The 24,157-nt window shown below is 44.0% G+C and overlaps 1 protein-coding gene across 3 annotated transcripts in view; it reads left to right on the forward strand.

The window, feature by feature from the left end:
* Positions 16 to 24,157, forward strand: part of AKAP3 (A-kinase anchoring protein 3) — a 28,539-nt gene continuing 4,397 nt past the window's right edge. The window contains exons 1-5 of one of the 3 annotated variants that reach the window (XM_018048611.1): positions 16 to 218; positions 7,287 to 7,391; positions 10,701 to 10,788; positions 10,934 to 11,029; positions 19,013 to 21,343. In XM_018048611.1, the coding sequence (XP_017904100.1) occupies positions 10,934 to 11,029; positions 19,013 to 21,343 (2,427 nt within the window). In that variant the 5' untranslated portion in view covers positions 16 to 218; positions 7,287 to 7,391; positions 10,701 to 10,788. The remainder of the gene's footprint in view (positions 219 to 7,286; positions 7,392 to 10,700; positions 10,789 to 10,933; positions 11,030 to 19,012; positions 21,344 to 24,157) is intronic. The other 2 variants (XM_018048610.1, XM_018048612.1) reach the window with 2 other exon arrangements.

The following is a 24,157-nucleotide window of genomic DNA, read 5'->3' on the forward strand; positions in this document are numbered from 1 at the left end:
CCCGGCCATCTGCGCAGGCGCCAACTAGGAATGCAAGGGGCGAGTTGGAGGGTGGGGTGGACGGTGGCTCAGAAGAGCGCTTAGGAAACCGCGGGAAGGGGTTGAGGGATGTGACGGAGACCGGGAGGAAAGGAGGGAAAAGAGAGGAGTCTTGAGATCAGAGTTCCATGTCAGGAGCTGACCGTAAAGATGACGTCGGAGTATCGAGGAACCTGAAGGTCAGAGTAAGCCACAGACCGAATCAAGGGCAGCAGCTCAGCTTCCCCAACTCTCAGTTCATCGCTCCCTGAAAGTGTCCGCTGGGGCGGCCCTTGAGTCCTGGAAACTTTTCCAGGAGAGAGCCGGGGCCCCGAGGACTGGAGTGGGTGGGGACGCGGGGAGAAAAGGTGAGGGAGAGAAATAACACGTGAGGAAGGATGCGTTCGTGGAGTCAGAAGAGCAGGTTACGTCCCCCGGGGCCTTGGCTCTTGCTGTTCCCTTTTCCTGCGGCGTGTCACGAGCTCAAGTCTCTGCGCGTGGATGACCTCGAAGACGACTTCTCTGACGTGTTGTATCATTCCACCTGTGTTTTAAGTACTATGATTTACCAAAGCCCTTATCTCACCACCCGACATGAATCCAGGGATTCTTAACTTGGACTCGGACACAGGAGCGGGCTTCCGGAAGTCTGTGAACCTCCTGAAATGTCCTGTAAAAGTTAGTAGGGCTTCCCCGGTGGCTCAGCGGTAGAGAATCCGCCTGCAATGCAAGAGACCTGTAGGAAACACAGGTTTGATCCCTCGGTTGGAGAAGCTCCCCTGAGGGAGGAAATGGCAACCCACTCCAGTATTCTTGCCTAGAGAATCCCCATGGATAGAGGATCCTGGCGGGCTACAGTCCATGGGGTCGCAAAGTCGGACATGACAGATGGTTCGCACACGCAATCTGCATGTTTTTCTAGGAAGAAACTCAAGATGGCTCTCTCTAGAGCAACGAGTGTGTAGTATTTTAATTGTGGATCCTTGGCAGAAAGTAGTATCTAGAGCTTGACGAAATTCCAGAAAGAGAAGATGAAGACTTGTGTTTTTAAATCCTTTCTTCGTGGCAGCCTCTCAAGATCCCAGAATAAGAACAGCCATCAGCAACATGTCCTGAGATATCTACCTAGAGCATATCAGAAAACAAGCTCCTTTGGGTTTGGGGGAATCTTTCCAGACTTGGTCATTTCTTCAGTGCTTTGTGTTTTCAGGAAGAAAGGAGGGTGCCTTGCTAGGATGAACAAAAGACATGTAGTGAGTGGAAGTGGCTTGTTACTAGGTTTGCAAGGTTGGTTGGTCCCACTCTGCCTCACCTCCACCACTTAACTGACCTGTCATCTACCAAGTGAATAGGAAGAGGAAAGTAACTTGATTATATCAAAGATGTTTCCTAATGCTGCACTCTTATATTTCAATGGCCTCATCCTGTGTTCACTCAGCACTTATATTTTGCTAATATTTGATTTTGGAGTCCATATGAATAGAAACAGTTTCCTGGTTCTGGTAAATTGACAGATCCCACTGTCATCTTCACAATCCTAACACCTGTGTACTGTTGTCAAATATGTTTCATCTCCAAGTCAAACAGTGCCATGTATGCTCAATACTAGTTTCAAGGTGGCATGATACTGTTGAAAGATCATCAACTTAAAAATCAGAATATTAGAGCCCAGTTCTAGCCTACCAGGTGTGTGTGGTGAACTGGGTGAGGTTCTACACCTGCCTCCCTGGACGGGAGGAATGTTTGGGGGAAAATGGATACATGTATATGTATGGCTGAGTCCCTTCACTATTCACCTGAAACCATCACAGTGTTAATCGGCTATACCCCAATACAAAATGTTCTTGGTGTTAAGAAAATAAAAAAAGATTCTACACCTGGTGAACAGGCACAAGAACACCTGTCCTATTTCTTCAAAATGTTACTGTGAGGATCAGATGACACAGATGTGAAGGTGCCTTGTCAGCTACAAAGTGTCATACCTGTGTACATGCTTTCCGTTTACATCCCACTCAAGTGTCAGGATCATAGACTTAGAGCTGGAAGGGATCTTAGTGCCGTGGTAAAGAATCCACCTGCCAGTGCAGGAGATACAAGAGACTCAGGTTCGATCCCTGGGTTGGGAAGATCCGCTAGAGGAGAAAAGGGCAATCCACTCCAGTATCCTTGCCTGGAAAATCCCATGGACAGAGGAGCCTGGGGGGCTAGGGGTCCCAAAAAGTTGGACGTAACTGAGCATCTGAATGAACATACAGGATCACAGAATGTCAGAGCTGGAAGGGTTCTTAAGAGATGGACAAACCCAATTTCTTTTAAAGGTAAAGAAACTGAAACATAAGATAAAAGGTCATCAATACATAACTTTGTTGAAGGAAACTTGTAATAAACCAGTAAGTCATTTTTAAAATCATAAAAAATTTTAATCTTTACCCTATCACTTTGCTCAGAGAGTCGTTAAGCATACCTAAGGTATTATAACATTCCAAAGAGAATGTACGACTAACAAAGTCTCCTCAAGCCTAGAAATATGCCAACTAAACGCTGTTGGACCAATTAATCTCAGTACTGTTTCTCAGGTCGAGAGTTGTAGTGCTACTATATCTCTGATCTCAGACTTATTATAACCCAGAGGTGGTCAGTTTAGACAAACTACCTCAGAATGTTTTTTTAATGAAAGAGGCTCATAATTAAGAGTCCAAGCTGGATCCCACAGAATGATGTAATTCCATGGGCTTTGCATAAAAAATTTAGTAAACCCTCAATTTTTTGTTTCTCTGCACCCATCTGGATATGATAATACCTAATACTTATTGTTCTTTTTAGTGGAATCCCTTGGCATAAACTATGTGTACTGCTGCTACTGTTAAGTCGCTTCAATCGTGTCCAACTCTGTGCAACCCCATAGATGGCAGCCCACCAGGCTCCCCCATCCCTGGGATTCTCCAGGCAAGAACACTGGAGTGGGTTGCCATTTCCTTCTCCAATGCATGAAAGTGAAAAGTGAAAGTGAAGTCTCATGGACGGCAGCCTTCCAGTACTGGAGTGGGGTGCCATTGCCTTCTCCAATGCATGAAAGTGAAAAGTGAAAGTGAAGTCTCATGGACGGCAGCCTTCCAGTACTGGAGTGGGGTGCCATTGCCTTCTCCAATGCATGAAAGTGAAAAGTGAAAGTGAAGTCTCATGGACGGCAGCCTTCCAGTACTGGAGTGGGGTGCCATTGCCTTCTCCAATGCATGAAAGTGAAAAGTGAAAGTGAAGTCTCATGGACGGCAGCCTTCCAGTACTGGAGTGGGGTGCCATTGCCTTCTCCAATGCATGAAAGTGAAAAGTGAAAGGAAGTCTCCTGGACGGCAGCCTTCCAGTACTGGAGTGGGGTGCCATTGCCTTCTCCAATGCATGAAAGTGAAAAGTGAAAGGGAAGTCTCCTGGACGGCAGCCTTCCAGTACTGGAGTGGGGTGCCATTGCCTTCTCCAATGCATGAAAGTGAAAAGTGAAAGGGAAGTCTCCTGGACGGCAGCCTTCCAGTACTGGAGTGGGGTGCCATTGCCTTCTCCAATGCATGAAAGTGAAAAGTGAAAGGGAAGTCTCCTGGACGGCAGCCTTCCAGTACTGGAGTGGGGTGCCATTGCCTTCTCCAATGCATGAAAGTGAAAAGTGAAAGGGAAGTCTCCTGGACGGCAGCCTTCCAGTACTGGAGTGGGGTGCCATTGCCTTCTCCAAAACTATGCATACCCCTCTCCTATGTGTGTGTGCTCAGTCATGTCCAACTCTTTGTGACTCCATGGATTGTAACCCACCAGACTCCTTCCCAGGCAAGAATACTGGAGTGGGTTGCCATTCTTTTCTCCAGGGTATCTTCCCGACACAGGGATGGAGCCTGGGTCTTCTGCATTGGCAGGTGGATTCTTTATCAGTGAGCCAAGCTGGGAAGCCCCTTCCCCCTCCCGTATTCCCTACCAAAAATTAGACACTTAAACGAGAAAATCAATCTGGAGAAAGCAAGCCCAGTTCTTCCAAACTAAGCATCAGGGCCTTGCAGTGTATCTTCACCCCTCCCCTTGTCTGATGATCACTCAATTTCTGGTGGTGTCACCACTGTTGCTATAGAAGCAGTGATATCACCAGCTGTGATTCTGATGTCACTCTCCAGTCCCAGCAAGGGGGAGGTACATGGAAGGCTGGGGGAGGAAACAAGATCTTGAGCTGAGCACAAACATCCCAGCATCTTCGTTGACTTTAAAAGTATCTTCTGGAGCCTTCTGTGGTTCACTCTTCCAGTGCTGCAGAGGTAGGAGATCCCACTGGATTGATGAGACAGCCCATTTTCTGATCTTCTGTGGTTAAAACGGAAAATTCAGTGACAAGGAATGGGTAACTCTTAACAGTCACCCTCATCTCCCTCTTGTCCCAGTTAATGTCATGTCAGAATCTTCTGGAAATAAATGAGCCTCTCCTTCAACACAATGATAGTAGATGGTAGCTACCTACCATCTTTGCTGTAAGTTTTAATTTTGTTTCAGATGGACTAGATCTCCTTGGCCATACTTTTGCAGACATGAGGGTGTCTGCTTTTCAATTTCATGATGTGACTGGAAGCTTGACTACCTGCTGACTTTTCCTATTCATGTGTGGGCTATTCTAAAAGTTGGGAGTGGGGTAGATTTTTCTGTCTGTTTTTTTGTTTGATTTTTTTCCAGCGCTCTAATAGCAAAATCAGATTAGTATTGCTCTGAGTCCCAATTCTCATCCACTTTCATCCTCTCTTATTTCTGACTTCTTGGCTAGACAACAAAGAACTGGGGCAAAGCAGAATATATATAGCTGTACTAACAAAACATCTGTACTAACAGGGCAATGGAGAGAGAAGTTATTAACAAGGGGAAGTGAAAATATAGGAAATCCACAGGAAAGCTTTACACTGAATGGTACCACTGAGAAAAAGATATACACACAGAGAGAGACTCACAGTCTTCTAATCCTTAATTTAAACAAAATCGCATGAGACTGATTTCATCAACAGCCACATTTATGGAGTGTCTATTGTATGCTTCACATTTAGAGAAAGGGAATAAGAGAAAAATAAAACATTAGAATATATTCTTCCTTTTTAAAATTAGTAATAAAAAGTGGTCTAGTAAATTTCAAAACTTGATCAGATACATATCAACTCTGCAAAAGCTTCACATACGCTGCCTGTAATTTGAGTATTTCCGCGAGCTTAGGAACCTTGAGTAAACAGGAGCTCTTGCTTGTGATGAACACAGGAAACATGTCCTGAGATGGAACTGGGGTCTGGGATACAGCTCCGTAAACAAGCCCCTCTATTATTTATGCCTCCCTGGCTGGTGTTCATGGTTTGCACTCCTCAGTTATCACTGAGGTGATGATCACGTTGACCTTTTAAAGGAACATTTTAGGTCAGTCCTTCTGTTGTTCCATTGGGTCCCCCTGTTGGCCATAAGAAAAATTCTTAGCTTCCAGAAGGTTAACCTGCAGAGCTGTAAATATCTCAATGAATCTATCGATTGGTTTTAATAGTCACTTTATGGGTGTCAGTTTCCTTATCTTTAAAACGAGAATGTTACAATAAATGATTCCCAAGGTCCATTTATCTTCACATTGTGTGTAGTTAGCCTTCTTTCCTCATCAAAGTTAATAGATAACAGTGTCGTTTGTCTCATTTATTTTCCATTTAATTCCAGGATATTACTCACCCACTTTGAAGTTAGGAAATGGATGAATCCATTCATTAACTCAAATCTCTAGATTTTCCTTCTCTCTTTTCCATTTCATTATGAGACATGTATACATATTTAGAAGTCTGAATAGCATTACCATCAAAAGGCATTTAAGTACCTTGTTATATACACTATTATCCAGGACAATTTATGGAATTTAAAGTCTAAAACAACTTCATGGATGCAAACAAAAGTGCAGAGGATATAGAAAATAAATAAAAACCTCTGGAAGTGTTTGCTGAATCTATGTAATGAGTAAGTGTGAAATAAGTATAAGAGCCCTTTTGAGATAATTGATTCATTTTTATTATTGGGATAGGAGATCCGTTAATAAATCATTAGATAAATATTTGTACCTTTGGTAAGTCTCTGGGGTGAGCATATCCTCAAAATGAGCCAAGCTTTGTGAAAGCCTTACCACTCTTATCAAACTTGAGCAAGTCATTTTTTTTTCTCAGATTCTCCAGTTGAAGAAAGAAAGAAAAATTGAGCTATCCAGAATTAGCAATAGGCAATGTTCATATATATTCATTAGCAGACAATTATAAGGAAGATAATTGATCTGGAAGCTGGTTTTGACATTAATTGTGAATTCCCTTTGTCACAAAAGGACTCATTTCTCCTGAATCCTCAGAGGAGAACTTACAAAGTGTTTTGAGATCCAGGAACTCAGGGCACTTACTCTCTATTCTAGCTACTGAACTTCTGACTTCCTGTTCAAGTCAAGTTTGAGATTAGGCTAAAAGCTTTCAGTGTCCTTGTTGTTAAATAAGTCTGTCTGCCAATGATTGGAAACTGGAGAATAACTATAGTCATTTCAGAAATAATTGGTCAGATGATAAAAACCCTTGTTGTTGAAAGGTTATTGCTGAACCACGAAAAGACGCCTAGATTCTTGGCCTCCAGAGGAGAAGAATTCAATCTGGGGCCAGAGACAAGGCTTGATCGCTCAGAGCTTTTGTCCAATAGAGTTTTATTAAAGTATAAAAGGGGTAGAGAAAGCTTCTGACAAAGACATCAGAAGGGGCAGAAAGAGTACCCCCTTGTTAGTGTTAGCAATGGAGATATATACTCTCCAATTAGTTATTACAATGAGTCAAAAGAATGTCTGGAGGTTGCAAAGACCTCACTAGACCTACTCCCATAATTTACATTTTAAGATAACAGGATTAGCCGGAAGGTTTTTCTCAGAGACTGTCCTCAAGCAGGATACATTATCGTTATATAATCCTTATGGAATGTAGAGGGGGAAAAAGTTTGTCCTTTCTCCCTCCTTGAGAATTCCAGACCCCTCTCTCCTTGGGGACCCCTGGACTTCTTATCAACCCACCTAGGAAATGACTCTCTCATTGTCATGTAGGAACCACGAGACTGCAAGAATGATATCTGTACTTTGAACATGAATATCATTTCGTGCTCATCACTTGTGAATCATATGTGAAAAATAATAGGTCAAAATCATTTGGTAATGAGAGCAATAAAGTTCAGAGGTGATAGTAGTCATTTTTATTTGTGTCTTTCCATTGCAGATTCCTTATATTTCATGGAAGGAGTGGGTAAACTTAGGAATAGTGAAGACAACAAGAAATTAATCCAGAGCTTTCCTCATATCTCGGAACCTGTCCTCAGTAAGAGTAAGTGACCACACAACTTCCCTACTTTTTGTTCTCTGTTTTCATCCCTGCTTTTAAATTGTGCAGTATAGCCTAAATAGGGCTTTCCAGGTGGCGCTAGTGGTAAAGAATCCGCCTGCCAGTGCTGGAGACACAAGAGATGCGGGTTTGATCCCTGGGTCAGGAAGGTCCCCTGGAGGAGGGCATGGCAATCCATTCCAATGTTCTTGGCTGGGAAATCCCATGGACAGAGAAGCCTGGTGGGCTGCAGTCCATGGGGTTGCAGAGAGTCAGACACGTAGCCTAAATAAATCAGTAGATCCTACTGACATCATCATGTTCCATTAGAAGTCATGCATTAAGATGGAATGTAAATCGGAGATTAAGAGACTTGCACTGTCAACAGTCTAGGCAACCTGTTTCTAAGTCTTTTGTTTCTTTGGACAAGGAACAGTGCCTTCCATTTCTTTATTCATGGTGATGATTCAAGCATATGAATATTTACATAAAACAATGAGCTGCTGAGAGACAAAACAAGGTTTAACTTCATAGACAGTAAAAACTTCATTGTTAGGGGTTTAAAAAAACATTAAAATAAGGTACCAAGAAGCTTACAAAATCTCAGAAAAAAATGTTTCGAAGAATAAACAATTGTATTTCTGGAGCTGGCAAGTCTGTTGCAGAGAGGATCTCTCCATATAAGCCCAGGGATTTTCAATTCTAGGTGTCCGTTAGAATCACCCAAGGAGCTTTTAAGAAATTCAGCGCTGTGACTTCCCTGGTGGTTCAGTGGCCAAGATCCTGGGCTCCCAATGCAGGGGGCCTGGGTTTGATCCCTGGCCAGGGAACTAGATCCCACATGCTGCAGCTAAGACCCGGTGTGCGTGCGCATACTCAGTCGCCTCAGTCGTGTTTGAATCTTTGCAACCCCATGGACTGTATCCCTCCAGGCTCCTCTGTCCATGGGATTCTCCAGGCAAGAATACTGGAATGGGTTGCCATTCTCTCCTCCAGGAGATCTTCCAAACCCAGGGATCAAACCCATGTCTCCTGTTGCTCCTGCACTGGCAAGGAGATTCTTTACCACTGAGTTACCTCAGAAGCCCAAGACCTGGTGCAATTAAATAAATATTAAAAAGAAAAAAGAAACTTTTATCCACTTGTTTCCAAACCCTAAAACCAGTGAAATAAGGTTCTCTGAGGATTAGTCTCTCAGATTCGGTATTTTAAAATAGTTGATTCGGGGTTTTTAAGCAAGATCCTTCTAGGGTCTAATCACAATGTAAAACCCATGGCTTGTTCAAGGAATCTATTGTATCACAGTGTTAAGAAGAGTGAAAGCTCTTTCACCAGATCAGTGACCTAAGTTAGTGATTGAGATATAAAAACAAGTCCACATCCTTTTGGGAGCATGAACAGGTAGCTCTTGAAAGATGTAAAACCCATGGCTTGTTCAAGGAATCTATTGTATCACAGTGTTAAGAAGAGTGAAAGCTCTTTCACCAGATCAGTGACCTAAGTTAGTGATTGAGATATAAAAACAAGTCCACATCCTTTTGGGAGCATGAACAGGTAGCTCTTGAAAGATCTTATGCAGCTGCTGCTAAGTTGCTTCAGTCGTGTCCAACTCTGTGTGACCCCATAGACAGCAGCCCACCAGGCTCCCCCATCCCTGGGATTCTCCAGGCAAGAACACTGGAGTGGGTTGCCATTTCCTTCTCCAATGCATGAAGGTGAAAAGTGAAAGTGAAGTCACTCAGTCGTGTCCGACTCAGTGACCCCATTGACTGCAGCCTGCCAGGCCCTTCCATCCATGGGATTTTCCAGGCAAGAGTACTGGAGTGGGGTGCCATTGCCTTCTCTGGAAAGATCTTATATTTTCTTTTTAATAATTACCCATAATGTTTTGTGCAACAAAAATGATAAACCCACTTATTGTTGTTCAGTCACTCAGTCGTGTGCAACTCTTTGCCACCCCATGGACTGTAGCCCACCAGCCTCCTCCGTCCATGGGATTTCTCAGGCGAAAATACCAGAGTGGGTTGCCATTTCCTTCCCCAAGGGATCTTCCCAATCCAGGGATTGAACCGGATTTTTTTTTTTTTTACCACTGAGCCACCTGGAAACCCACATATAAATAAGTTTAAATTGTGTATAATCTGTGTTTGCGTTGTGTTGGTTTTGTTTGTGGGGGAGATGTCTACCATCCACAAATAAAACCTAAAGTCCTTTAAATCAAATATTTCCAATTAACTGGACATTAAATCACGAATAATGTTCCATTCATTTCAAGCAATTATTTATATGACATAATTTCACTGTCTAAAAAAATTTAGGATAAGCTTTTGGACTTTATTTTGACAGAATTTTAAGCCAGTGTATTTGTTAAAAACAAGATATAAATATGTGTGTCTATTCACAAAGATGTTTTGGGGGCACTGAGGAGAAAAAATTGGCCATCTCATTCCACCTTGTTTATTGAGAAATATAGGCCTAAGCAACATTTACAACAAAAGAAAGGAAACTTCAGTGAGGAGGCCTGATAATGGAATTCTGACTTGACAAAAGAGGGCAAAGAGAAGCTTCTCATACTTGTAGGTTATCGGTGGGCAAGTATGATAATTAGTCACGTTTCCAAGAACTATCAGATAAGATGCAGTGTTGCAGAAAGTCGATGAGATTAAGCCCACAGTCTAATCCCCCATGGATGAGCGGTTGGTGCTCACTGGTGAGATGAAGTAGAAAAAGCAGTAAGCATAAGCAATTATTTCAAGAAAAATGACTACAAATAAGAAAAAAGAGAAACAGTAGCTAGAGGAAGGCTTGGGATGGAAGAATACATGTGAAATAAAGACCAGCTTTCTGGAAGACCAGGTGGTGCCATGACAGAAATTAGGAAATAGAACCAAGAGTTGGGAGGGTTATGAAAAAACCAACATCAGCCAGGACATCACTACCTCCAAGGCCCTTTGGATGGTGCATAAGACATCTCCCTTTTCTTACCATTCAGAAGTTTGGTGGAACCATGGAGGCTGAGAATTCCCCCAGGACTTTTGACTAACTGGAAGAGGGATTATTCTTAAGGAAGCCATCCTAGACTTACTGCTAATATAAGTAAGTTAGTCCTCTAGAAATCAATTACAATGAAGCCTACATTACTTAGAAAAGTTGGTGGGGCAAGAGCAGAGAGGGAAAAGTCAGTTAATTCTATTTTGATCAAATTGAGCTTCGAGCATATACTGAAAATCCAAGATGAGAAAGGGTGGTCAAGCTAGGACACAGAATATGCTCAGGTTCGTTCATGAGCAAATCTGTATTAACCACCTCTAGGAGACACCAGCCTCTGGTCCTGTACTAGAGATACATGTTCTAACGAAGTCCTTCTGTGGTTTGGAGCTGAGAATGCAGAGGTCCAGAGGTAAGTGGGTCTGAAGTAACTCTCAGGACAGATGTCTGTGGAGAGCATCACTCCTGTTTTCCTCATCTCAGTCATTTGTCTTATTACTCCTCACCACCATGAAACTAGCCCTTTTGATGATCCTTCTCCTTTTTCCTACTTTCAGATGTCGGATAGGGTTGACTGGTTACAAAGCCAAAATGGAGTATGCAAAGTTGACGTCTATTCCCCCGGAGACAGCCAACCCCAAGACTGGAAAATGGTAAGGGTCAGCCTCCTTATAAATACGGACCTAGGAATATGTGAAGTGCCATTAAGAGTAGCCTTATTCTCTCCACCGCCACCTCTTTTTTTTCCATCATATTTTTGGCCACGCTGCCTGCAGCATGGGGTCGCAAGGAGTCGGGTACGACTGAGCGACTAAGCAACAATAACGAGCAGGTTTATTATTTTTGTTAGCTGAAACATTATGGGTAATTACCAAAAAGAATTAGTTCCCTGACCAGGTATCAAACTCATGCCCCCTGCAGTGGAAATGCAGTATCTTAAACACCAGACTGCCAGGGAAGTCCCACCACCTCTTATTTTTGAAGATGAAATTCCTGGGGGGAAAATGAACTCCTTTAGAAAAAAAAAAATTCCGCGTATAATTTTCAGGGGTAAAAAATCCTATAATATACTTAGCAGGAGAAATATGCCACAGTTAATTAAAAAAAAAAAGACATATGTAACAGTTGTAAAACTACTCTTCTAACAGAAAGAGACTCAACAGAAATGTTCTCAAAGTTTATAGATGAGTCACTTCAGTTCAGTCGCTCAGTCGTGTCCGACTCTCCGCGACCCCATGAACCGCAGCACGCCAGGCCTCCCTGTCCATCACCAACTCCCGGAGTTCACTCGGACTCACGTCCATCGAGTCCATGATGCCATCCAGCCATCTCACCCTCTGTCGCCCCTTCTCCTCCTGCCACCAATCCTTCCCAGCATCACAGTCTTTTCCAATGAGTCAACTCTTCACATGGGGTGGCCAAAGTACTGGAGTTTCAGCTTTAGCATCATTCCCTCCAAAGAAATCCCAGGGCTGATCTCCTTCACAATGGACTGGTTGGATCTCCTTGCAGTCCAGGGGACTCTCAAGAGTCTTCTCCAACACCACAGTTCAAAAGCATCAGTCCTTTGGCGCTCAGCTTTCTTCACAGTCCTACTCTCACATCCATAAATGACCACAGGAAAAACCATAGCCTTGACTAGATGGACCTTTGTTGACAAAGTAATGTCTCTGGTTTTCAATATGCTATGTAGGTTGGTCATAACTTTTCTTCCAAGGAGTAAGCATCTTTTAATTTCATGGCTGCAATCACCATCTGCAGTAATTTTGGAGCCCCCAAAATTAAAGTCTGACACTGTTTCCACTGTTTCCCCATCTATTTCCATGAAGTGATGGGACCAGATGCCATGATCTTTGTTTTCTGAATGTTGAGCTTTAAGCCAAGTTTTTCACTCTCTTCTTTCACTTTCCTCAAGAGGCTTTTTAGTTCCTCTTCACTTTCTGCCATAAGGGTGGTGTCATCTGCATATCTGAGGTTATTGATATTTCTCCCAGCAATCTTGATTCCAGCTTGTGCTTCTCCCAGCCCAGCGTTTCTCATGATGTACTCTGCATAGAAGTTAAATAAGCAGGGTGACAATATACAGCCTTGACGTCCTCCTTTTCCTATTTGGAACCAGTCTGTTGTTCCATGTCCAGTTCTAACTGTTGCTTCCTGACCTGCATATAGGTTTCTCAAGAGGCAGGTCAGGTGGTCTGGTATTCCCATCTCTCTCAGAATTTCCCACAGTTTCTTGTGATCCACACAGTCAAAGGCTTTGACATAGTCAATAAACCAGAAATAGATGTTTTTCTGGAACTCTCTTGCTTTTTCAATGATCCAGCAGACGTTGGCAATTTGATCTCTGGTTCCTCTGCCTTTTCTAAAACCAGCTTGAACATCTGGAAGTTCACAGTTCACATATTGCTGAAGCCTGGCTTGGAGAATTTTAAGCATCACTTTACTAGCGTGTGAGATGAGTGCAATTGTGCGGTAGTTTGAGCATTCTTTGGCATTGCCTTTCTTTGGGATTGGAATGAAAACTGACCTTTTCCAGTCCTGTGGTCACTGCTGAGTTTTCCAAATTTGCTGGCATATTGAGTGCAGCACTTTCACAGCATTATCTTTCAGGATTTGAAATAGCTCAACTGGGATTCCATCACCTCCACTAGCTTTGTTGGTAGTGATGCTTTTTAAGGCCCATTTGACTTCACATTCCAGGATGTCTGGCTCTAGGTGAGTGATCACACCATCATGATTATCTCGGTCATGAAGATCTTTTTTGTACTGTTCTTCCGTGTATTCTTGCCACCTCTTCTTAATATCTTCTGCTTCTGTTAGGCCCATACTATTTCTGTCCTTTATCAAGCCCATCTTGGCATGAAATGTTCCCTTGGTATCTCCAATTTTCTTGAAGAGATCTCTAGTCTTTCCCATTCTGTTGTTTTCCTCTATTTCTTTGCATTGATCACTGAGGAAGGCTTTCTTATCTCTCCTTGCTATTCTTTGGAACTCTGCATTCAAATGCTTATATCTTTCCTTTTCTGCTTTGCTTTCCATTTCTCTTCTTTTCACAGCTATTTGTAAGGCCTCCCCAGACAGCCATTGGGCTTTTTTGCATTTCTTTTCCATGAGGATGGTCTTGATCCCTGTCTCCTGTACAATGTCGCGAGCCTCAGTCCATAGTTCATCAGGCACTCTATCTATCAGATCTAGTCCCTTAAATCTATTTCTCACTTCCACTGTGTAATCATAAGGGATTTGATTTAGGTCATACCTGAATGGTCTAGCGGTTTTGCCTACTTTCTTCAATTTAAGTCTGAATTTGGCAATGAGCTCATGATCTGAACCACAGTCATCTCCCAGTCTTGTTTTTGCTGACTGTATAGAGCTTTTCCATCTTTGGCTGCAAAGAATATAATCAATCTGATTTCGGTGTTGACCATCTGGTGATGTCCATGTGTAGAGTCTTCTCTTGTGTTGTGGGAAGAGGGTGTTTGCTATGACCAGTGCGTTCTCTTGGCAAAACTCTATTAGCCTTTGCCCTGCTTCATTCCGCATTCCAAGGCCAAATTTGCCTGTTACTCCAGGTGTTTCTTGACTTCCTACTTTTGCATTCCAGTCCCCTATAATGAAAAGGACATCTTTTTGGGGTGTTAATTCTAAAAGGTCTTGTAGGTCTTCATAAGACAGTTCAACTTCAGCTTCTTCAGCATTACTGGTTGGGGCATGGACTTGGATTACCGTGATATTGAATGGTTTGCCTTGGAAACGAACAGAGATCATTCTGTCATTTTTGAGATTGCATCCAAGTACTGCATTTCAGACTCTTCTGTTGACCATGATGGCTAGTCCATTTCTTCTAAGGGATTCCTGCCCATAGTAGTAGATATAATGGTCATCTGAATTAAATCCACCCATTCCAGTCCATTTTAGTTCGCTGATTCCTAGAATGTCGACGTTCACTCTTGCCATCTCTTGTTTGACCACTTCCAATTTGCCTTGATTCATGGACCTAACATTCCAGGTTCCTATGCAATATTGCTCTTTACAGCATCAGACCTCGCTTCTATCACCTGTCACATCCACAGCTGGGTATTATTTTTGCTTTGGTTCCATCCCTTCATTCTTTCTGGAGTTATTTCTCCACTGATTTCCAGTAGCATATTGGGTACCTACTGACCTGGGGAGTTTCTCTTTCAGTATCCTATCATTTTGCCTTTTCATACTGTCCATGGGGTTCTCAAGGCAAGAATACTGCAGTGGTTTGCCATTCCCTTCTCCAGTGGACCACATTCTGTCAGACCTCTCCACCATGCCCCGCCCATCTTGGGTGGCCCAAGGGCATGGCTTAGTTTCATTGAGTTAGGCAAGGCTGTGGTCCTAGTATGATTAGATTGACTAGTTTTCTGTGATTATGGTTTCAGTGTGTATGCCCTCTGATGCCCTCTTGCAACACCCACTGTCTTACTTGGGTTTCTCTTACCTTGGACATGGGGTATCTCTTCACGGCTGCTCCAGCAAAGCGCAGCCGCTGCTCCTTACCTTAGATGAGGGATATCTCCTCACCGCCGCCCATCCTGACCTGAATGTGGAGTAGATGCGTAGGATGGCTCAAAATTCTCAGAAACATTAACTCTCATCTAAGTGATATTGTTCTGCCCTCATCCTTCAACAAACATTTATTCCACACTTACTTAGTATCAGGCACTGTTAAGTCAGAGTCCCATCAGAAAAGGGAAACCACGTCAGTTTTTTTAGTATTAAATTACTGACAGCGTAAGAGGTATTTAACTAAGTAAGAGGTATTTAACTAAGTTAACTACTAAAAGCTGTGAAAAAGGACTCTAATAAGAGATCCAGAAGCAGCAAATGCAGAAAGCTGCTACTACCCCTCGGCTGAAAGAGTGAATGAGGAAGAAAGTTAAGGCTCACGAAGTCCCCTTGCCCTCAACAAAGGCTGCTTCCGATCTCCTTGGAGAGCGTGCCCTGCAGCTGGACAGCAGCCTGCATCCCAGTGACACTCAAGACACTTGCCAGAGGGCACAGGGGACCGGAAGGGAAGCCCCTCCCTCCTGTGATGACTAGGTAGCGCCCCTCCAGTGCCCTCTGCCAGCAAAGCCGGCCACCCAAGGAGAAATGTTTAAAGGGTCCAGGTCCCGACTCACAAAGCAAGACTAGAAAGGGTCAACTTGGATTTGAGAGACAGCAATGAATGGACTGGCACAGATACTGTGCTGAGTCTTAGGGTCCAAGATGCAAAACTAAACTCCCCTGTCCAGAGATTAAAGAGCCCTTCTCCTTCCAACTGGGCACTAAGTTCCACACTGATTTGAGCCTTAAGATGAGCAAAAAATACTAGCCAAGTAGATTTTCTGTTGTCTCTCACCAACAGAGAGCAGATCTCTATAAACCACTAATCCATTAAAGAAATCACCAAGTGGTGAGATAGTAAAACCAAAATTCTCAAGCACTGCTGCCACCAATGATTGGTGGCTGTGGAAGGACTAAAATGAAAATCAAAAACTAAATTAGGCAAAAAGAGAATAAAATTAAAATGGTGCCTAAAACACCATCTTGGGGGAGGCAAGAAAGGACACACCAGGTACAGTACTCCCATGGTGACCTTCACCTCTGTTAAGCAGATCTGCTGGACATCTTGACAAATTTGCAAAACTGTTAAAAGATCATTTTCAGAGAAAGGTGAAATAAAGATTCTCCTATGAACATAAAATAGACTCATGTGAAAGATTTTATTTAACTCATTAATGAGATTTTATTTAATTCATTAATGGTGCAGTTCTAAGGAGAGTCAAAAAAAAAAAAAAAAACACCTGTATGTAGATCAGGAGTATTGGAATGAACTGTGCAAATGGAAGCCAAACTGACATCTTCCAAAGTGGGCGAGAAAGTCAGCAATTCTTTCCTGGTCAGAATTAACATGTGTGTAGACAAAAATTATACTGCATTGCTAACAGTTATCTATAGTTTCCAGAGTTATCAGATGTTTCCAAGAGAATCAGAATCAGAAAACATGGAGGAGTATGCTATAGATTGTGCAGAGTTTTCTACTCGAGTACAAATTTCCTTATAGGAGCTATTATTCAAATTAGGAGAACAATTTAGAGGACTGTGAACCAAGTTCTGTGGCCCACAAGCAGCTTAAACCAGGCTGTAGAGGTCCAGCTGCTTTTGTCTTCTTCCCAGTTCATCCAGACATTACAGTAGACTGTTGACTGTAGGGGTGGAGAGAACCAGTTTCAGAGTCAACTGGATTTGAATCCTGGCCCCCACCATGTGCTAGCTGTGAGATGCTGTATATATGTGTGTGTGTGTGTGTATATATATATACCGGAGAAGGTGATGGCACCCCACTCCAATACTCTTGCCTGGAAAATCCCATGGATGGAGGAGCCTGGTGGGCTACAGTCCGTGGGGTCGCTAAGAGTTGGACACAACTGAGCGACTTCACTTTCACTTTTCACTTTCCACTTTCATGCATTGTAGAAGGCAATGGCAACCCACTCCAGTGTTCTTGCCTGGAGAATCCCAGGGATGGGGGATCCTGGTGGGCTGCCGTCTCTGGGGTCACACAGAGTCGGACACGACTGGAGTGACTTAGCAGCAGTAGCAGCATGTATACAGGGCTTCCCAGGGGTAAAGAACCCGCCTCCCAATACAGGAGACACAAGAGATGTGAGTTCGATCCCTGGGTGGGGAATATCCCCTGGAAGAGGAAATGGCCACTCACTCCAGTATTCTTGCCTCGAGACTCTCATGGACAGAGGAGCCTAGAGGGCTACAGTCCTTAGGGTTGCAAAGAGTCAGACAAGACTGAAGTGACTTAGTATTTAGTGTGTGTATATGTATGTGTGTACACACACACATACACACACACACACACACACACACACATATCCTCTCCCTTTTGGATCTTCTTCCGATTCAGGTCACCACAGGGCAGTAAGTAGAGTTCTCTGCTGTGTAGTAAGTATGTTGCCATCAGTTGTCTAGTTTACACGTAGTATCAATAGCGTATATGGTCGATCTCAATCTCCCAATCCCTACCACCTCCCCTTTTCCCCTTTTAAAATACCAAATTATTCTTTAAAGATCAGCAGTACTTGTGGTTATCCTCAGAGAGATGTAACTCCAACAGTTACAGTGATCCCTTACATTTGATGGTAAATAGGACACTTTCACATACATTCTTATTTTAGCCTATGTTCAAGTGAAGATTATAAATTAAGCCAACATATAAACATGTGCATGTGCTCAGCACAGCTAGCATCCATCAAAGACTCTGCATTCACTCAAAACTAATAAATTGTCCCACAGATATTAACTCCTCATTTATAAATCAGATTCTTAACCTAAAAGCATCCCCAGTAGTCCACTGGAAGCCATTGAGCATATCAGGATGATGCTTGCGTAGCCCAGCAAAGGGGTTAATTATGCACCACTGTCCTTGAATTTTCTGATATTTTGAAAACTATACTTTTAATGAAAGTGAAAGTGTTAGTCACTCAGTCGTGTCCAACTCTTTGTGACCCCATGGACTGTACCCTGCCAGGCTCTTCTGTCCACGAGATTCTCCAAGCAAGAATTCTGGAGTGGGTTGCCATTCCATTCTCCAGAGGAATCTCCCTGACTCAGCGATCGAACCTGGGTCTCCATCATTGCAGGCAGATTCTTTACTGTCTGAGCCACCAGGGAAGCCCTATACTTGACATAAGAGACCTAACTAAATAAAAGAGATCAACCATGAAAATAGTAATCAATAGCAACACATGAAAAATCTGATTTAATGCAGATTTGAACTCTGTAGCTGATGAGGGTCAGATCTTAAGGATCTATGTCGTTAGAGGTGTCGGAGTACAGTGGCTGAGAGCAGGGGCCCAGGAGTCATTGGTCCAGTTGGAACTCCTCCTCCATCAGTGATTAGCTATCTAACCTCTGGTAAGTAACTAACAGGATCCCTCAGTTCTTCAATTTCCTCTTCTGTTAAAATGTGGATAATAAGAAAGCTAGCATTTAAGTTTATTGCCAGAATAATAGTGGCTTTCTAGGTGGCTCTGTGGTAGTCTGCCTGCAGGAGATGCGAGTTCAATCCCTGGGTTGGAAAGATCTGCTGGAGGAAGAAATGGCAACACACTCCAATAACCTTGCCTGGAAATCCAGGTAGAGGAGCCCAGTCCATGGGCTTATAGAGTCAGACATGAACTGAGCACACATGTGCACACACAGAATAATATTAAATGAGGTCCTCGTTTTAAAGTACTCAGAACAGTGCCTGATATATAGTAGGTGGTGGTGGTGGTTTAGTCAGTCAGTCGTGTCCAACTCTTGCAACCCCATGAACTGTAACCCGCTAGGCTCCTCTGTCCATGGGATTTCCCGGGCAAGATTACTGAAATGGGTTGCCGTTTTCCTCTCTAGGGGATCTTCCCGACCCAGGGGTTGAACTCGGGTCTCCTGCATTGCAGGCAGATTGTTTACTGATAGCCACTAGGGAAGGTTGATATATAGTAAGCACTCGGTAAATGTTGTTTCCATCTGTTGGGTTGATGGAGGAGTTGAGACGTGAGAGGCGCGACCATTTTTGTGACTGCTCTTTGAGGTTGTCCTGAATATCCTGTATCTTTACTTTGTTATAGTCGGATGAATCCTTGTCTATTTTTAAGGAAGCCTCACACGATCCCATCAGAGTGCTCAGCTGGCTCCGCAGAGACCTAGAAAAAAGCACAGCAGGATTCCAAGACGTTAGGTTCAAGCCCGGAGAATCATCTCTCGGCAGGGAAATGGTCAGCTCAGGAGACCCACGCAAAGGTTTCTGCGTGGACTATTACAACACCACCTCCAGGGGCAGTCCAGGGAGGCTGCATTTTGAGATGAGTCACAGAGAGAACCCGCACCAGGGCCCCAGCACGCACCCCGGTAATGGGAGCTCCGTAGACGAAGTCTCCTTCTACGCCAACCGCCTCACAAATCTTGTCATCGCCATGGCCCGTAAGGAGATCAACGAAAAGATTGACGGCTCTGAGAACAGGTGTGTCCACCAATCAGTGTACATGGGGGATGAGCCCCCACCCAACAAGAGCCTGAGCAAGGTGGCGTCGGAGCTGGTGAATGAGACCGTCACTGCGTGCTCCAAAAACACCCCATCGAATAAGGCTCCGGGCTCCGGTGACAGAGCCTCGGGGACATTACAGAGCCCCCCTAATTTAAAATACAAAAGCACTTTGAAGATCAAGGAGAGCAGCAAGGGAGCCAGGTGCCCCGAGGACAGGCCTAGCTCTAAGAAGTCTTTCTTCTACAAGGAAGTATTCGAATCTCGTAACGCGGGCGATGCCAAAGAGGGAGGAAGGGCCTTACCGGCGGAGAGAAAGATGTTCAGAGGACATGAAAGGCCCGATGACTTCACAACTTCCGTCAGTCAAGGGATCATGACCTACGCCAACAGTGTGGTGTCCGACATGATGGTCTCCATCATGAAGACCCTGAAGATCCAGGTGAAGGACACGACCATTGCCACCATCGTGCTGAAGAGGGTCCTGATCAAGCATGCCAAAGAGGTGGTCTCCGACCTCATCGACTCCTTCATGAAGAACCTCCACAACGTCACGGGGAGCCTCATGACGGACACGGACTTTGTCTCAGCCGTGAAAAGAAGCTTCTTCTCTCACGGAAGCCAGAAGGCCACGGACATCATGGACGCCATGCTGGGGAAACTCTACTCGGTGATATTTGCCAAGAAAACCCCTGAGACGGTCAGGAAAACCAAGGATAAGTCTGAAAGTTACTCCCTCGTCTCTATGAAAGGGATGGGCGATCCTAAACACCGAAATGTCAACTTTGCCTCCATGAAAACAGAAGGTAAAGTGAGGGAGAAAGTATGCACCCCCACGCCCAAACCCGAGAAGTCCTGTGTGGAGACTGTGGGGGAACACATTATCAAAGAGGGGCTGACCCTGTGGCACAACAGCCAGCAGAAGGAAGGCATACCTTCATGCCTCCAGGGCTCACCCTTCGTAACTCCCAAAAGACAGTGTAAACCTGGGCCAGACTTTCCCCTGGCGTTCCCTTTTGACCCCTGCCACTTCAGCCTCCCTATGCAGTGCCCAGAAAAACCTGAGAATTTTCTGTGCGACTCAGACTCCTGGGCCAAGGACCTGCTTGTGTCTGCCTTACTTCTGATCCAGTACCACCTGGCCCAGGGAGGGAACATGGATGCACAGAGCTTCCTCGAAGCTGCCGGCACCTCCAACCTGTATCCCATGAAGTCCCCAGCCGTTTCCCATGAGTCCAGCCTCCGGTCTCCCCGAGTGGGAGCTGACCCAGAAGAAGTGGAGAAGAAGGACCTAATGAGCGTTTTCTTCAACTTTATCCGGAACTTGCTCAGTGAGACCATTTTCAAGAGCGACCATAGCTGTGATTCCAAGGCAGCCAAGGAAGACGGCCCCCAGTATGAAAGACCCGCCACCCCTTCTCCTGCCAAATTAAATGAATGTGATGAGCCTGGGGGTGCTTTTGCAGGGCTCACCAAGATGGTGGCTAACAAACTTGACAGCCACATGAACGGGCAGATGGTAGACCATCTGATGGACTCAGTGATGAAGCTGTGTCTCATCATTGCCAAGTCCTGCGACTCTCCGTTGGCAGAACTGGGAGACGACAAGTCCGGGGATGCCAGCAGGCCGACGTCAGCCTTCCCAGAGAGTTTATATGAGTGTTTGTCCACCAAGGGCACAGGGACTGCAGAGACGCTCCTACAGAATGCCTATCAGGCTATCCACAACGAACTGAGGAGTCTATCAGCACAGCCCCCGGAAGGGTGCACAGCACCCAAAGTGATTGTCAGCAACCACAACCTGACGGACACAGTACAGAACAAGCAGCTCCAAGCCGTTCTTCAGTGGGTAGCCGCCTCTGAGCTCAACGTCCCTATTCTGTACTTTGCCGGTGACGATGAAGGAATCCAGGAGAAGGTAAGGCGGTAGAGCCAGGGGTTTGGAGAAGATTGATTAGGGTTAATTAGGGTTTTAAGTGCTTTTTCTTTCTAAATGGGAAGATAGCCCCAAGAAGGGTAGGATGGGAACAGTAAACATTTGAAGCTCAAAACTCATAGCCTAGCCAATGGGTAAATTAAAACTAGATTTTGCCCAATAAGAGGTGTGTTGAAGGGAAAAGAAGATACACTTTTTTTCTCTCTCTCTCTTTCTTTCTGTGTATCTAGATGGGAATGCACAAATAAGGAGCCTCCAAGTGAGTTGGTGAAAGAATCAGAGTAAGGGCTGGGCTCAGACTGAACTCTGGGTAGGACAGCTTTGCCCAAAGAATGAGAAGGAAATGCTGGGAAGCGTCCCAGGGATGTGTTTGTTGGCTGGAGGCGAAGGGTTTAGATTCATGGTGTTTTCAAGCCCATCATACCTCTCCTTGCTGGTGATCTAGGAGCCGTTGGGGATTTGAAGTGATTCAGTAAATAGCATCCATCTTCCCCTCACCCTAAGTTCTGAATCAATTGATAAGTAAGACTAAAGAATAAGGCAGACAGAAAAATCAGCTTATTATTGTTCTTACTGATAAAGGTAAGTGTGCTTTCTTCCTCCTTTCTTCTCCCAGTTTAGGCCTCAAAACTGCTCACGGAAGGGAAATTTTGAGTCTGGGAAGCTTTTGTTTACGTAGTTGGTGCTCCATGCTAATGAGGGGGAATTAAGAGGCCATCCCCACAATATACACAGTCTCTCTCTCTTTCTCTCTCTCAGGGTTTTTTTTTTTTTTCAATATTACTTCCTCTCAATTAAGAGAAGTGGAACAATGACATTTACCAATTAAGTAATAGGAGGTGGCACCAGAGGCTGGGATTATTATAAAAAGCACCCATCTTCTTAGAAACCAGAGGATATGGAGGAAGAGGCTTTCTCTGTTTGATGCACAGGGTTAGTAGCACTTATAACTGGGTTACTTGGTGTATCTGATGACCAGGAAGACACAGGACTGTACTGCACACAGAATAGTTTACACTCAGCTTAAACGAGAAACTGTCTCTCCTGTAGACTTGCTCCTTTTGCAGCAACAGGACTCTGTAGGCTTGTTCCTTGCATGTCTGTACACCAACAGTGTTGCCAAGTGCAGAGCCTCAGGCTCCACTCCTGACCTACTGAATCAGAACCTTTAGCAAAACCCCCAGTTGATCTGTGTGCCTGTTCCACATTGGGCCAGAGGACAGAACATGGAGATCCAATCTTTGATTTATCCCTGAGAGTACTTGCTTGGCAAGTTCTGTCTGTTCACAGTTTTTCCAGTCTGTAAAACAAATTATTCTGTGTGTGTGTGCTTAGTCATTCAGTCGTTTCTGATTCTTTGTGACCCCATGGACTCTAGCCTGCCAGCCTCCTCTATCCATGGGATTCTCCAGGCAAGCATATTGGAGTGAGTTGCCATACCCTTCTCCAGGGGATCTCCCTAACCCTGGGATCCAACCCAGGTCTCCTACATGGCAGGCAGATTCTTTACTCTCTGAGCCACCAAATTATTTTCATAAGTTGCAATTAGCAGAGGTGCCAATATTCAGGAAAGCTTTAGACTAATGAAAAAATCTAAAAAGAAGCATAGCTTTCACATGTACAGTGTGTGAATCAGGCTTTGTTCTGTCTACCTCATCCTATGTAACAATCATAATACATTCTAGTTTTAGATTATTTTGAATTAGAATGTCTATGATACAATTCTCTAGAATGAGACAATAGACTTGCAGGCTTCCTTCTACACACAAACACACACACACACACACACACACACACACACACATTTTCTTAAAGGAAAAGAATGGGAAACATGGGCAACAGCACATGCAAATGTCACCTAGTGAGTAGATTTGTCCTGAGCAGCAGCATATTTTTAAGAAAAGTTGGATGGCATATACATCAAAGAAATTATGTAAATATAAGTTGTGAATTTTGGGGGGGAAAGAGACTTAGTTAATATAGGCAACTATTTTCATGCTAATGCTGGTGATTAAATCTGGTCATACCAGCATATCCATGAGCCCAATTCCCTTAAACAAATTTGTATCCATTTTAAAAAACTGTTGGTCATGCCCTGCAGCATATAGGATCATGGTTCCCCAGCCAGGGATGGAACCCAGGCCCCCTGTATTGACAGTGAGGAGGCTTAACCATTGGACCTCCATGGAAGTCCCTGTATCCATTTTTGAATCGGTAATGTGTGCATACTTCAAAATCCAAAGGCACACACACACAAAATGCACAATTAAAATTAAGGACTTTTTCTCATTTTTATCTCCCCATTCCATTGCCCTCCCTGGAGAAAACCATTCAGATCAATTTCTTGTTTATCTTTCCAAAAATACTTATGCAGCATACAAGTTAATACATGTTTGTTTAGTTGCTAAGTCGTGTCTGAATCTTTGCGACCCCATGGACTGTAGCCCACCAGGCTCCTCTGTCCCTGGGATTTCCCAGGCAGGAATACTGGAACAGGTTTGCCATTTCCTTCTCCAGGGTGCACCAATTCCAACACCTATTAAAATAAAATGAGAGCACCTGTTTCCCACATAGTAACTAACCTACGGTCCATGCCAAACTTTTGGTCTTTACCAAGTGTTGCCTTACTTTGCACTTATCTTTTTAGGAATGAGGGTGAATACCTTTTCATGTGTTTAAGAGCCATTTTTGGTTTTTAAAAATATTTGTTTGGCTGCACTGAGCCCTTTTTGTGAACTTTTAGTTGTGGCCTCTGGAATCTAGTTCCCAGACAAGGAATCGAACCCAGGTTCGCTG

Source organism: Capra hircus, chromosome 5 (assembly GCF_001704415.2).
Source record: "Capra hircus breed San Clemente chromosome 5, ASM170441v1, whole genome shotgun sequence".
Classification (NCBI taxonomy): domain Eukaryota; kingdom Metazoa; phylum Chordata; class Mammalia; order Artiodactyla; family Bovidae; genus Capra; species Capra hircus.